The 14,037-nt window shown below is 42.0% G+C and overlaps 1 protein-coding gene across 1 annotated transcript in view; it reads left to right on the top strand.

The window, feature by feature from the left end:
• Positions 1-14,037, top strand: part of LOC120947148 (hexokinase-1) — an 86,280-nt gene that overhangs the window by 46,971 nt on the left and 25,272 nt on the right. The window contains exons 4-9 of the mRNA XM_040362186.1: positions 829-948; positions 1,658-1,753; positions 4,528-4,627; positions 4,706-4,889; positions 8,679-8,834; positions 11,667-11,900. Coding sequence (XP_040218120.1) covers positions 829-948; positions 1,658-1,753; positions 4,528-4,627; positions 4,706-4,889; positions 8,679-8,834; positions 11,667-11,900 — 890 coding nt within the window. The remainder of the gene's footprint in view (positions 1-828; positions 949-1,657; positions 1,754-4,527; positions 4,628-4,705; positions 4,890-8,678; positions 8,835-11,666; positions 11,901-14,037) is intronic.

Here is a 14,037-nt window from a genome sequence, read left to right as displayed (position 1 = left end):
TTGTTACAGTGCTGGGGTTGCAGCCGGCTTGCACTGAGCCAACTTGTGATATTGATCCAGGGCAAACCGGGTCCTATGCTCATGGTCCCCCGAGTGAACCCAGATGCACCCTGGTAAGAAATACTGCTGTATATTACAGAGGTTGTGAAAAGGGAAGCATTGGCTGTTCCATTTAGTTAGTTTTACTTTAACCTTTAGACCCCTTTCACACTGGGGCGTTTTTCAGGCGCTTTAGCGCTAAAAAAAAGCACATGTAAAGCACCTGAAAGAAGCCTCATGTGCAATCTCAATGTGAAAGCCTGAGTGCTTTCACACTGAGGCGCTGCGCTGGCAGGGTGTCAAAAAAACTCCTGCAAGCAGCTTCTTTGCAGCGCTTTAGGAGCGGTGAATACACCACTCCTAAAGCGCCCCTTGCCATTGAAATCAATGGGAAGCGCCTGCAAAGCGCCTTGGCAGCAGCGATTTGTGGGCGCTTTTAACCCTTTATTCGGTCACTAGCAGGGGTTAAAAGCGACCCGCTAGCGCTCGGGAAAAAAACGCCAGTAAAGCGCCGCCAGTTTTAGTGGCGCTTTACCATCGTTTTTCGGGCACTGGCAGTGGCACATTTCCAAGAATTAGAAATACTTGAAAAGTGTTTCCTATCTTTAGGGAATTGCATGTCTTCCTTATTCCTTTCCTCCAATTTTTATACACAAGGCCCATAGTGACACAGGGCGCTCATTCTTACCAGCACTGGAAGGTGCAGAAGGCTTCAAACTATGTAAACTGTCTTTTATGTAGCGCTATGATTTGTGTGACTCATAGAAGAACATTGTTGTCTTTTAAAAGCTCTTTGACCATGTTGCTGAATGCCTGGGGGATTTCATGGAGAAGAAGCAGATCAAAGACAAGAAGCTGCCTGTCGGATTCACCTTTTCCTTCCCATGCGCACAATCTAAATTAGATGAGGTAAGATGCGCCTTGTTTGTCAATATTATTCATAGAATCTAAAGCCTGATTGAAAGGCTGTACATCTAAAAACCCATTTACCTTATGGTATGATTTAAAAAAAATGGGCTGATCTGTCTTTACTTTGTTAGATGTGTTAAGCCTAATACGCACCGGCCAAATGCACATGCACACACATTCGGCCGGCTTCTGTCGAAGGGACATGACCAAAAAAGGTCTGCCGATTGGCTTCTGACCCCTACTGGAGTGTTCTGGCAGGGGGGACGTCCCCCTGTCGGAACACAATAGCACAGCAGGGGAGATCGCTGAACTAACACCAGATTGTTAGTACAACGGCTTCTCCTGAGCTGTCAGTTTTTTTGCGTTTAACTCAAAAAAACTACTAGTGTGTATGAGGCTTTAGGCAATCACAAGTTGGCAATTTGTTTGGTAAGTCACTGACTGATGCCAGGCAAAGTATGTCATTTTGTGCTGTAAAAAAAACCTTCCTGTATACAATATTTTAAAGCTATGGCTCCAACTTTAAGCATCATGTTCACTAAAAAAATTAAAAGTCTTTATAAACTGTCAACTTAATCAAGGCACATTTTTTAAATTGTGGTCAAATATGAGTGTAGGAATCGTATTTTCCATCAATTTTCTATTTTCAACTTTATTAAATGAAGCTCTATGATCTCATGCTGACTTTATACGTTTTATTTCTTTACAGGGCATTTTGCTGACCTGGACTAAAAGATTCAAGGCTAGTGGGGTGGAAGGGATGGATGTCGTTAAATTGTTAAACAAGGCCATCAAGAAGCGAGGAGTAAGTAATATAGATCGTCTTTTTTTTTCTTCTAAAGGTTTTCTTTAAAGGGGTTGTAAAGGTTTGTTTTTTATTTTCTAAATAGGTTCCTTTAAGCTAGTGCATTGTTGGTTCACTTACCTTTTCCTTTGATTTCCCTTCTAAATGTTTTTTTCCTTTGTCTGAATTTATCACTTCCTGTTCCTCCTTAGTAAGCTGTTCTGGCTGACTAACCCCCAGCCAGAACGGCTCGGATGATGGGGGCAAGCTTACTGAGGAGAAACAAGAAGTGATAAATTCAGAGAAAGAAAAAAAAAACATTTAGAAGGGAAATCGAAGGAAAAGGTAAGTGAACCAACAATTCACTAGCTTAAAGGAATCTATTTAGAAAATAAAAAACAAACCTTTACAACTCCTTTAAGAAAAAATGTCGACAGATATGCAATTCCCCAGTTTAACCCAGGTGTATTATTTAGACTTATTTTTAAATAGTACCTCAGTCTGCCTCCTGTAATCCAATCTTTAGCAGGATTCATTCCGGGAGAGTAAGGGGCACTGTAAGTCAATCCTGCTTTATTACATATTCTTTCTTCTTCTCTACAAAACAGTGCTACGGGTACTTTTGGTGGCCATACATCAGCAATGTTGTGGTAAATTGGTGAATTTCAAACATTTTTCAATCACAAATTTTTCCCTAGTGCCAAAAAATTGAACTGTAGTTGAAACTGACTCATGCCAGAAGACATTTTAAATTAATCTGCATTACAATTTTTATAATTTGGAAACGTTCAACCTTAAAATGTTTGTGTGTGAAAGTAGATAGAAATGAACAAACTGATAAGTGTATTGGCATTATTAGGCAAAGTTCCGGCCATTTCAGCCAGCTTCTGATCTTAAAAAACACCATATCAATAATGAAATTTATCACCAACTTCCACCAACATTTTAAAATGATCTAAAGTTTTTATGGAAATTTACCCTGATATCCTTTGCCGCTTTTCTCACCAAATCATGGCGTGCGTTCTACTCGGCAAACGATTGTGACGTCACTTGCGATGAGCAGCTATGATCAGAGGTGAGAGAAGCGGCGGTGCAGGTCGGATTACCTGACAGTGGTCTGTTTTTTTTTTACTCATACAAAAGACTGATTGAGCTGGTGCTGGTTTGGGCACAATAATGTGTAAGCGCAATATTTGTGGGACGATTTTTTAATTAGCTATTTTTTTTAAAAACGGTGTTGGACAATTACCCTGTCATTTTTTGGTGAATGGTATTTATTCTCAGATGGGAGAACACGGTTTATAGAGGAAGGAAAACGGTTCTGGTTGGGATGATTATTAAAGCGTGTTTGGCCCAGGGGCCTCATGGTTCTGGTGAGTGCAATAATAGCATCACTGATGGTGGGAGCAGTCTTTTGTATCTACAGTACAGAAGCACAGTGGATGGGATAGAATGCAATAAATGCAGTGACATTGAACATTGGGGGTTATTTACGAAAGGCAAATCCACTTTGCACTACAAGGGGAAAGTGTACTTGAAATGGCACTGAAAGTACACCTGAAATTGCACTGAAAGTACACCGGTAATGAAGCGTAAGCTTACCTGGATAATGATTTATGAAAAATTGGTCAGCACATTTCGTGACACTGCTGCTTGGTTTGAAATGGGTCTGGAATCCTTCGGATTCAATATCTTCAGACTCCTGAATAGGAGGTACTCTGATGGTGGCCAGGACTGCGGATAGAGTGGCGATCCCCAGCTCTTCTCTCTGCTTTCTCTATTTTTTTCTTTTCTTCTACTTTTATTCCTTCTTTATATCTTTCCCCTTCTTTTCCCCCTTTCTTTATGGCTTTACCTGCCCTTTCCCTCTATTCCTTGGGGATGGTTGGATTTGGGGGGCCCTCTCTCCCCATTTCTCCTCTTAAACAAAGTGCGATTATTGTGTGGTTGGGGAGCCATGTTTTGTTTTTGTTGGAATTTGCCATTCTCTCCCTGCCCCAACAGGCAGGGCGAGAGCAGGAGGGGTCTCTCTCTGTGGGATGGTCGGTTCTCCTTCCACTGCATAGCCTATCATTTTACTCGCAACTGGGGTCCTCTTTTCCCCCCATTTTCAGGTTTGTAATATTAATACAGATGCCTACTGGTGATCTTGTGACTGTAACTATGCATTCCCCCGATTTACTATTGTTGGGATCTCCAAGTTAAAACAGTATGCGTCACGGTTTTACACTTTGTTCCGGTTTGGTTGATTCAAGCAAGGCTGATTGTAGGCCTTATTTATGTATGTTTATGTCTACCTTTCTAACCTTTGTAAAACACTTACAATAAATACTTTTAAAACAGAAAAAAATTAAATTTACTGAGGCAGAACTACAGCACCAGTCTGCCTTTGTGCTTCAGTGCTTTATAAAAGGATGGAGTATCAACCTGGACATCAATTTTATTGGCTTGACTCTTGTCATTCCTGTTTATACATCAACTGCTTTAGGGCTCGTTCTCATCACAACATACGTATAATATGTGTTATGTGTTTGTTGCAATGTATTTATATTCATTGACTAATTGCACACTAGTGCACATATACAGTGTGTTGTAGTGCATCTGCACTTTAGCGCACCACAGTGCACGGATGCAAATGCTCTCATTTTTTAACATAGAACTGGGCCTATTTTTCTGTGCCTTGAGGTCCGTTCACAGTGCTTAAAAAACGACTTTGCATTGTGGTGCAATTGGGCCCTATACTGTATATATCCCAACTATGTACATGACAAAGATCTCATGTTCTTATTCCCCAGGACTATGATGCAGATATTATGGCTGTAGTGAATGACACAGTTGGCACCATGATGACCTGTGCGTTTGATGACCAGAGATGTGAAGTTGGCATAATCATTGGTAAGGAGACAAAACCATTTGTGTAAACAGTGCCGTGGATGTCACGCAGAAAGAACTGATTGTGATATGTCTTCTCAGGTACCGGAACAAACGCCTGTTACATGGAGGAGCTGAGGCACGTTGATTTAGTGGAAGGAGATGAGGGCAGGATGTTAATTAACACTGAATGGGGAGCATTTGGAGATGATGGCTCTTTGGAGGACATTAGGACAGAGTTTGATCGAGAGATTGACCGAGGCTCTTTGAATCCAGGAAAACAATTGTAAGCATTTACCCCTATATAGATCATTTTACATATACACCTATTGCTGAGTGGGAAAAAAGATTTGTCCAGTTATAATTATTATGACATTGAGGCTTTTCAACACAAACAGTAAAGCCTCGTACACATGATCAGTCCATCCGTTGAGAACGGTCTGAAGGACCGTTCTCATCGGATAACCGATGAAGCTGACTGATGGACCGATCGTGTCAGAACGCGGTGACGTAAAACACAACGACGTGCTGAAAAAAATGAAAAAAAAAATGAAAAAAAATGAAGTTCAATGCTTCCAAGCATGCGTCGACTTGATTCTGAGCATGCGTGGATTTCTAACCGATGGTCGTGCCTACCAACGATCAGTTTTGACCTATCGGTTAGGAATCCATCTGTTAAATTTAAAGCAAGTTGGCTTTTTTTTAACCAATGGTTAAATAACCTATGGGGCCCACACACGATCGGTATTGACCGATGAAAACGATCCATCAGACCGTTGTCCTCTGGTTAACCTATCGTGTGTACGAGGCCTTAGCGGAGGATATGGTCTAAGATGAAGCCAATACCGGAGTTGTCATTGTTAACCACCTTCTGGAAAGGTGACTTGCTTGTCTTTGGCCACATTATTTTGTGATTCATTCACCCGGAACAAGCAAACAACTAAAAAGTCAGAGAAGTCAGAACTCCCAAGCCTTGGTCTGGGCCTCAGAAAGTATTGCAGCCAAGCGACTAGCACCTTCAAAAAGAGAGCTCTGGAATGACAGCCTAATTATATTCTTGGTCCATGAGTGAGGTTAAACAACTATTGTCCTGTTTTCATTCACTTTAGTCATATTCTAAGAAATCATTTAAGGATGATAAATATGTTGTGCCACATTAATACCCAAGGTAACAATTTGAGTGACTGTTCAATAAATATTGTTATACTTCAGTTTCTAAAAACCAAAATTTAAAATTACTTGGTTATTACGGATAATGTAATTGTTCTTTCTTTTATAGAAGTGAACCCGCTGGGTGCCCAACAGGTATATATTGATGATTCTGCATAGCATTGGGATAGAGCAGTAGTCTCCAAACTGTGGCCCAGGGCCAGATGCGGCCCTTCACGTGATCTACTCCTGCCCTTTGGGGCATAGGGGTGGTTTCAGTAAGCAAGTGCGTCTGCATAACCATAGTTACGCAGCGCAATTGCTTAGTTGCCCCGGCGTAACGACTTTTCTGTATTCAGAAAGCTCGTTACGCCGACTGCAGCCTAAGATATGACTGGCATAAGGCTCTTATGCCGTCGTATTGTAGGCTGCATTACGATGGCATTACGATGGCCGCTAGGTGGCGTTCCTGTAGTGGTCAGCGTAGAGTATGCAAATTGCATACTCACGCCGATTCACAACCCTACGCGCGCCCTGCGTACGCATTTTACGTTCGTCGGGTTCCGCGTAAGGCTGCTCCTGCTATTAGCAGGGGCAGCCAATGCTAAGTATACCCGTCGTTCCCGCGTCGCGATGTTTGAAAATTACGTTGTTTGCGTAAGTGAATCGTGAATGGCGCTGGACGCCATTTACGTTCACGTTAAAGCAAATGACGTCCTTGCGACGTCATTTGCCGCAATGCACGTCGGGAAAGTTTCCCGACGTAGCATGCGCACTACATTCGGCGCGGGAACGCGCCTAATTTAAATGATCCACGCCCTATGGGATCATTTAAATTACGCGCGCTTACGCCGGCCATTTTTACGGAGCGCCTCCGCAAATTACGGAGCTACTGCTTCCTGAATCAAGCGTAGCGCAAGTAATTTACGGAGGCGTAGCGTAAAAACGTAACGCTGCGCCTCCGTAAGAAGTGCGCAGCAGTACCTGAATCTACCCCATTGTTTCTGATTCTGACACCAAAACGAGGGGGACTATTCCTCCAACTGACACCAATGATGTGGCAAAATTCCTCCCACTGACACAATTGATGGGTCACTTTTCCTCCCCCTAATTACCAGAAATGGGGCACTATTCTTCCTGCTGACACCAACGATGGGACACTATTCCACCCTCTAATATGAAAGAGGGCACACTGTTTGCTCCCACTAATTCCAGCACATTTTCTACTCCTACAGTCCAGCCCCCATAAAGTTTGAAGGACACTTAACTGGCCCTTTGTTTAGAAAGTTTGCAGACCCTTGGGATAGAGAAAAAAGCATTTACAGGCATTTGGAAGGTTTCAATTCCCCTCTGCACTATAACCAGGCTGCAAGTTTTGTATTCCTTTTTATGTATGTGGAAAAAGGTTAATCAAGCTTTAGTTAATGTTATATTAGAAGACACTACTTGAATTGGGTTCATGCAGTTTTCCTGATACTTAAGATGGACAAAGAAGGCTTGGTTCTGTCACTGTGTTTTGGAAGGCTCTGGCTAGCACACCCAGCTTTTGAAATGACATGCCAGTTATGCCAAAGGATGTAAAAAAAACATTATAGAGGGTGAACTTGATTCAATATATGGGTACTGTATATAGAGCAGAATAGAAGACAGTACAGAGCCTCTATTTTATATGTGATTAACCCTTTCATGACCAGATATCATTAATAACTAGATAGCCAAGCAAAAGCAGCTAAAGTAAGCATCAGTTAACTTGATTAATTTGCATGCCCTTAAATTTTTTATTTAAGAAAGGGATTTTACAAAAGATATACATTTTCAGGAAAATAGGAAAGAGACTTGTAGGTAGATTCAGTAAGAGTTAGGCCGACTTATCAGTAGATAAGCCGACCTAACTCAGAATCTACGCCGACTTATGTTTAAGCGTATGCTCAAACAGAGATACGCTTAAACATATCTAAGATACGACGGCTTGCGCCATCCTATCTTAGATTGCAATATTTTGGATGGCCGCTAGGTGGCGCTTCCATTGCGGTCGGCGTAGAATATGTAAATGAGGAGATACGCCGATTCACGAACGTACGCCCGGCCGACGCAGTACTTTTACGCCGTTTGCGTAAGAGATAGGCCGCATAAAGTTAGAGCTAGGCCCTATTGGAATAGTAATGTCAAGTATGGCCGCCGTTCCCGCGTCAAAATTCGAATTTTTAACGTCGTTTGCGTAAGTCGTCCGTGAATCGGGATTTACGTTGTTTACGTCCACGTCAAAATCAATAGGCCCGAAATGTAGGAGCCCGGCGCGGAAGAATGGTGCCCCATTTTTGGTATTAGGGGGAGGAATAGTGACCCATCATTGGCGTCAGTGGGAGGATATGTACCCCACCATTGGCGTCAGTGGGAGGAATAGTACCCTGTTGTCAGTGGCAGGAACTACGCCTTAAGGGCCAGATAAGATCAAGTGAAGGGCTGCATCTGGCCCCTGGGCCACAGTTTGGTGACCAATGTTATAGATATAAATGTATGAGAATATAAAATGCATTTCTAATTGCCTGTTCGCTTTTTTAAATAGTCTTGTTTTACAATTTTATGAATCTATGTACAATACAAATATAATTATTTTACAAGAAAAAAAATCCTTTGTGTCTGGGAGTGGTACCTCAAAATGCCGACTGATTTCTGTAATTTTAGACTTTGTGGATATGCGGATATGGCAGCATATTACTGCTACTGCGCTAATTCTACTCCTGATGATTCTAGCAGCCAACTAATTACTTTTAAAGCTTCCACAAATGCCTATATACAATGTGGCTGCTGTGACTACCAATGTTACAATAATGACATTTGATTGTAAGGATAACCAGGGACAATTGGGCCTTTTGTAATGTATTCAACTTGGGATTGTAATTGATGTTGTCATTTTTCTTTTCAGATTTGAAAAGATGGTGAGTGGCATGTATATGGGAGAATTGGTCAGACTTATATTGGTAAAGATGGCCAAAGAAGGTCTTCTGTTTGAAGGAAGAATCACTCCAGAACTCTTAACTAGAGGGAAGCTTGAGACTAAGCACGTGTCTGCCATTGAGAAGTAAGTGCATTGTTTTCTATCTATCTATCTATCTATCTATCTATCTATCTATCTATCTATCTATCTATCTATCTTAAATGCTTTTCCTCTGGGAATGATTAGAATCTCTGTAAAGTTGTTATTGTTATTTGGATTGGGGATTTTATTAAGCTCATCTATTCATTAAACTGAAAATTAAAGTGAACGTTCCCTACTTCTTTAGTAAATCAGCCCTATAAACTGCAAATACCTGCATGTAGTTTTCCTGCCACCATTTTTCTCATATTTTAGAACTGCCCTCTATCAGCAACTAAAGTTCTTTTACATGGTATAAAAATGCTGCAGGTTTAGGGGAAGATTCCTCAGAGCATAGTAAAAATGCATACAAGAAGAACATGATTTAAGGCTAATGCCGCGTACACACGATAATTTTTCGGCATGAAAAAAAAAAACGATGTTTTTCCAACATCATTAAAACGGCCTTGCCCACACACCATCGTTTTTAAAAAATGCTCTAGCAAAGCGGGGTGACGTACAACACGTACGACGGCACTATAAAGGGGAAGTTCCATGCGGATGATGCCACCCTTTGGGGCTGCTTTAGCTGATTCCGTGTTAGTAAAAGACGATTCGCGATTTTCTGTCTGTTACAGCGTGATGAATGTGCTTACTTCATTACGAATGGTAGTTTTACCAGAACGAGCGCTCCCGTCTCATAACTTGCTTCTGAGCATGCGCAGGTTTTTAACGTCATTTTAGCCCACACACGATCATTTTTTACAACCCGAAAAACGACATTGTTTAAAACATTGTTTAAAAATGCAGCATATTCGATTTTTTTTTTGTCGTTTTTCAGAACATGAAAAATGATGTGAAGCCCACACACGATCATTTTAAATTACATTTTTTAAAAACAAAGTTTTTTCATGCCGAAAAATGATCGTGTGTACGTGGCATATGTTCACCTTTAACCACTTAAGGACCGGAAGATTTTCCCCTTTAATGACCAGGCCATTTTATTTTTGCGATGAAGCACTGCGTCACTTTAACGGACGATTGCGCGGTCGTGCAACACTTTATCCAAACAAAATTGACATCTTTTTTTCCCCCCCACAAATAGAGCTTTCTTTTTGTGGTATTTGATCACCTCTGCGGATTTTTTTTTTTGCGCTATAAACAAAAAAAAATACGTAAATTTAAAAAAACATAAACAATATTTTTTACTTTTTGCTATAATAAATATCCCAAATGTTTTAACAAAAAATGATGTCATCACTTTAGGCCAATATGTATTCTTCTACATATTTTTGGTATAAAAAATCACAATAAGCGTATATTGATTGGTTTGCGCAAAAGTTATAGCGTCTACAAAATAGATGACAGACTTTTTTTTACTAGTAATGGCGGTGAGCTGCGATTTTTAGTGGGACTGCGACAATGCGGCGGACAGATCGGACACTTTTGACACTTTTTTTTGGGGACCATTGACATTTATACAGCAATCAGAGCTAAAAAAAAATGCTCTGATTACTGTGTAAATGTACCTGGCAGGGAAGGGGTTAACACTGGGGCGATCAAGGGGTTAAATGTGTTCCCTCTTGAGTGTTTCTAACTGTGGGGGGATGGGACTGACTGGAGGAGGAGACTTATCGCTGTTCATAATTACTACAAACAGATGATCTGTCTCTTCTCTCCTGTCAGAATGAGGATTTGTGTGTTTACATAAACAAATGCCTGTTCTGGCTCTCGTGCCGGTGTACGTGGGTGGCTGGCCATGCGCTCAGGGTCCCTCGCTCTTAAAGGAGCCTATGTACGGGTACATTGATTCGCCAGAACGAACCACTTTGCCAACGTATATGTGCGTGAGCCAGTCGGCAAGTGGTTAAACAAAAAAAATAAATACATACACATATTTTTGCAAGTAAACATAAAATTAGGAGCCTGCACGAACAGCAGATCAAGGGTGCAATGTCAGGCACCTGAAAACACTGCCTACAGCTTCTATTTGAAAGTTGTAGAAAGTGTCAATGAACTATGAAGCCTCGTACACACGACCGAGAAACTCGATGGGCGAAACACATCGTTTTCCTTGTCGAGTTCCTTGTTAGGCTGTCGAGGAACTCGACAAGCCAATTTTCTCCATTCCCGTCAAGGAAATAGAGAACTTGCTCTCTTTTTGGCTCGTCGAGTTTCTCGACAGTTTCCTCTACGAAAATGTACACACGACCGGTTTCCTCGGCAAAAAAAAATATCTCCCAGCAAGTTTCTTGCTGGTTTTTGCAGAGAAACTCGGTCGTGTGTACGAGGCCTGAGAGTGCTCACCAGTCCCCTCACAGTTCATTTAGAACTACAAACCATCTGCCACAATGGCAGACAGGACTTGTAGTTCATTCATTCACGTAGCCCTGTAAATGAATGACATGGCTCTGAGGGCCCCACTGTTTTTAAATTGTAACAGGGGGTTTGGGGAGAAGATCCCCTGAAAACTGTCACAGGGTGGGGAGAATCAGGAGTTGTGGGCAGGCACTCATTAGAAACATGTTACTAAAGGTGAACCTATCTTTTAGCAAAGTACTATTGCTTTTTTCTTTGTATGTAAAAAAAACAAAGTACAAGTTTAAAAAAGTTCCCGGAATTATTTAAAATTGACATTGCTTCCTATGTTCAAAGATGATATTTGCTGTACATTCAGTAAATCACATACATCCAGCAAAACAGAAATACAAAGAATATGTTGTTTTGAGATTTCAATGCCATAAATGCAAAAAAGAATTCTGATGATATCAAATTCAGGATTAATGGTTTGGTATCTAACAGTGCTGCATAAACACAATTCTGTCTTTTTATTCTCAGGAGTAAAGAAGGATTAAGCAAAGCCAAAGATATACTGACAAGGTTAGGGGTGGAACCTTCCCATGAAGACTGTATTGCCGTACAACATGTGTGTACAATCGTCTCCTTCCGTTCTGCCAACCTGATAGCTTCTACACTGGGTGGCATCTTAGCTCGTCTCCGGGACAATAAAGGAGTCCCCAGGTTGCGAACCACAGTAGGCATTGATGGATCACTTTACAAGATGCATCCACAGTAAGTGCTATGGTTATGTTTGTAGTTTCAATGTCACCTACTGATTTACCCAGTATGTTTTGAAAACAAAGTTATCCCTTAACCGGTTTCTGCCAGCAACACACATATATGCAAAGTCACGGAGTGTTCTGTGTTTGTGCTGGAGGCACACTCCATTGCTGGTGGGACTAAGCAGGTGATGTCAGCCCGTAGCAAAGTGACATCCCATGCACGCTGGAACTGTTCTGGAGTTGCTGTCTGGTAAACAGAGAAAGACAAGGGCCCGGATTCAGAAAGGAGATACGACGGCGTATCTCCTGATACGCCGGCGTATCTCTGAGTCCGGCCGTCGTATCTATGCGCCTGATTCATAGAATCAGGTTACGCATAGATATCCCTAAGATCCGACAGGTGTAAGTGACTTACAACGTCGGATCTTAGGCTGCAATCTCACGCTGGCCGCTAGGTGGCGCTTCCGTTTGTATACGCGAGGAATATGCAAATGAGGAGTTACGCCGATTCAGAAACGAACGATCGCCCGGCGCTTTTTTTTTATGTCGTTTGCGTTCGGCTTTTTCCGGTGTATAGTTACCCCTGCTATATGAGGGGTATGTGCGGCGTATCCTATGTTAAGTATGGTCGTCGTTCCCGCGCAGAGTTTTGAATTTTTTAAGTCGTTTGCGTAAGTCGTTCGCGAATACGGCTGGACGTAATTTACGTTCACGACGAAAGCATGACGAGTTGCCGACGTCATTTGGAGCATGCGCACTGGGATTCAGTCGCGGCCAGCGCGTGCGCAGTTCGTTCGGCGCGGGGATGCGCATCATTTAAATGATACACTCCCCCTACCTGCCAAAATTTGAATTCCGCCGGGTGGATTTACGCTACGCCGCCTCAACTTTACAGGCAAGTGCTTTGTGAATAAAGCACTTGCCTGAAAAACTTGCCGCGGCGTAACGTAAATGAAAGATCCGCTCACCGATCCTGACCTCCCTGGGGCCCTAAGCAAAATGACATGTCACATTAAAGTTGAGAAGTGGGGGGGGGGGTGTTCTGCTGTTGGAAATGACATCTTACATTAAAGTGAGCGGGGGTGCTGACTTCTTACCTTGTTTCCCATTAAGCCAGCGAGTTGAGATGCGGGGTGAGGGGCCGAAAATGACTTCTCACCAGACGGGGCCTCTAGTAATGTGGGGGGCCCTCCCTAAGCGTCTTGCATAGTGAGCCTATAGGTCGGATCGGCCCTGGCAGGTAGGTACGGTAACATACACAAGGTACAATAGATCAATGTTTATCAACTCCAGTCTTCAAGTACCCCCAACAGGTCATGTTTTCAGTCTTTCCATTATTTTGCACAGGCGATTTGATCAGTTTCACTGCCTTAGTAATTCCCTTAGCCATTTCATCTGAAGGGGAAATCCTGAATACATGACCTGTTGGGGGTACTTGAGGACTGGAGTTGAGAAACATTTCAATAGAAAACCCTTAGTTATATACTATACCGTGAGATATCAACACCTAAACAGTAGTGCCCTGCGCTTCTATCCAGCCAGCCCAAATGTTGTTGAATTGAGCAGAACAGTTTCGGCTGATGTACATAAGCTTATATAGGGGAAGAGCCCTGTTGATCGCCGCCTTCCAGCCAGACGAAGTGGACAGAGTAGGCAGCTTCCATTTCATCAGACTTTCCCTTCTATCATAATAGGCTAAAAAGAAAAAAAAAGTTTGAAATGCTTAGTGGCCTCCACAAAATCGTTCTAGCAGCAGCACCAAGGGGTCCATAGGGACAGAGAGGTTGCCAACGGTGTTAATAGCATCCAATACCCCTGCCCAGAAATGACACAACCTGGAGCAAGACCAACACATGTGAGCAAACGTGCCGCACTTTTTATATGTGAGCAGATCTTGTGGGTGATGTTAGCTGCTTGTGTACATACGTAATAAAATGTTAATGCACTATTAGATTTTCTCTCTGCATGCCTTCTCTGCTATGGTGAAGATATACAGAGGCGAGAGGCGTATTTATTCAGAGTTTTTCAGTATAGAATTTAAATGCTGTATTATGTTGTATTTCCTATAGAAACCACACATCAGATTAATCTATTGTATTTATAAATGGCACTAAAACAGACCTCCTTTTTTTTTTTAACAATAAAGA

This window comes from Rana temporaria, chromosome 8 (assembly GCF_905171775.1).
Source record: "Rana temporaria chromosome 8, aRanTem1.1, whole genome shotgun sequence".
NCBI classification, from domain to species: Eukaryota; Metazoa; Chordata; class Amphibia; order Anura; family Ranidae; genus Rana; species Rana temporaria.
The sequence above is the reverse complement of the archived record's forward strand: the minus strand, read 5'-3'. Positions and strand labels throughout refer to the sequence as shown.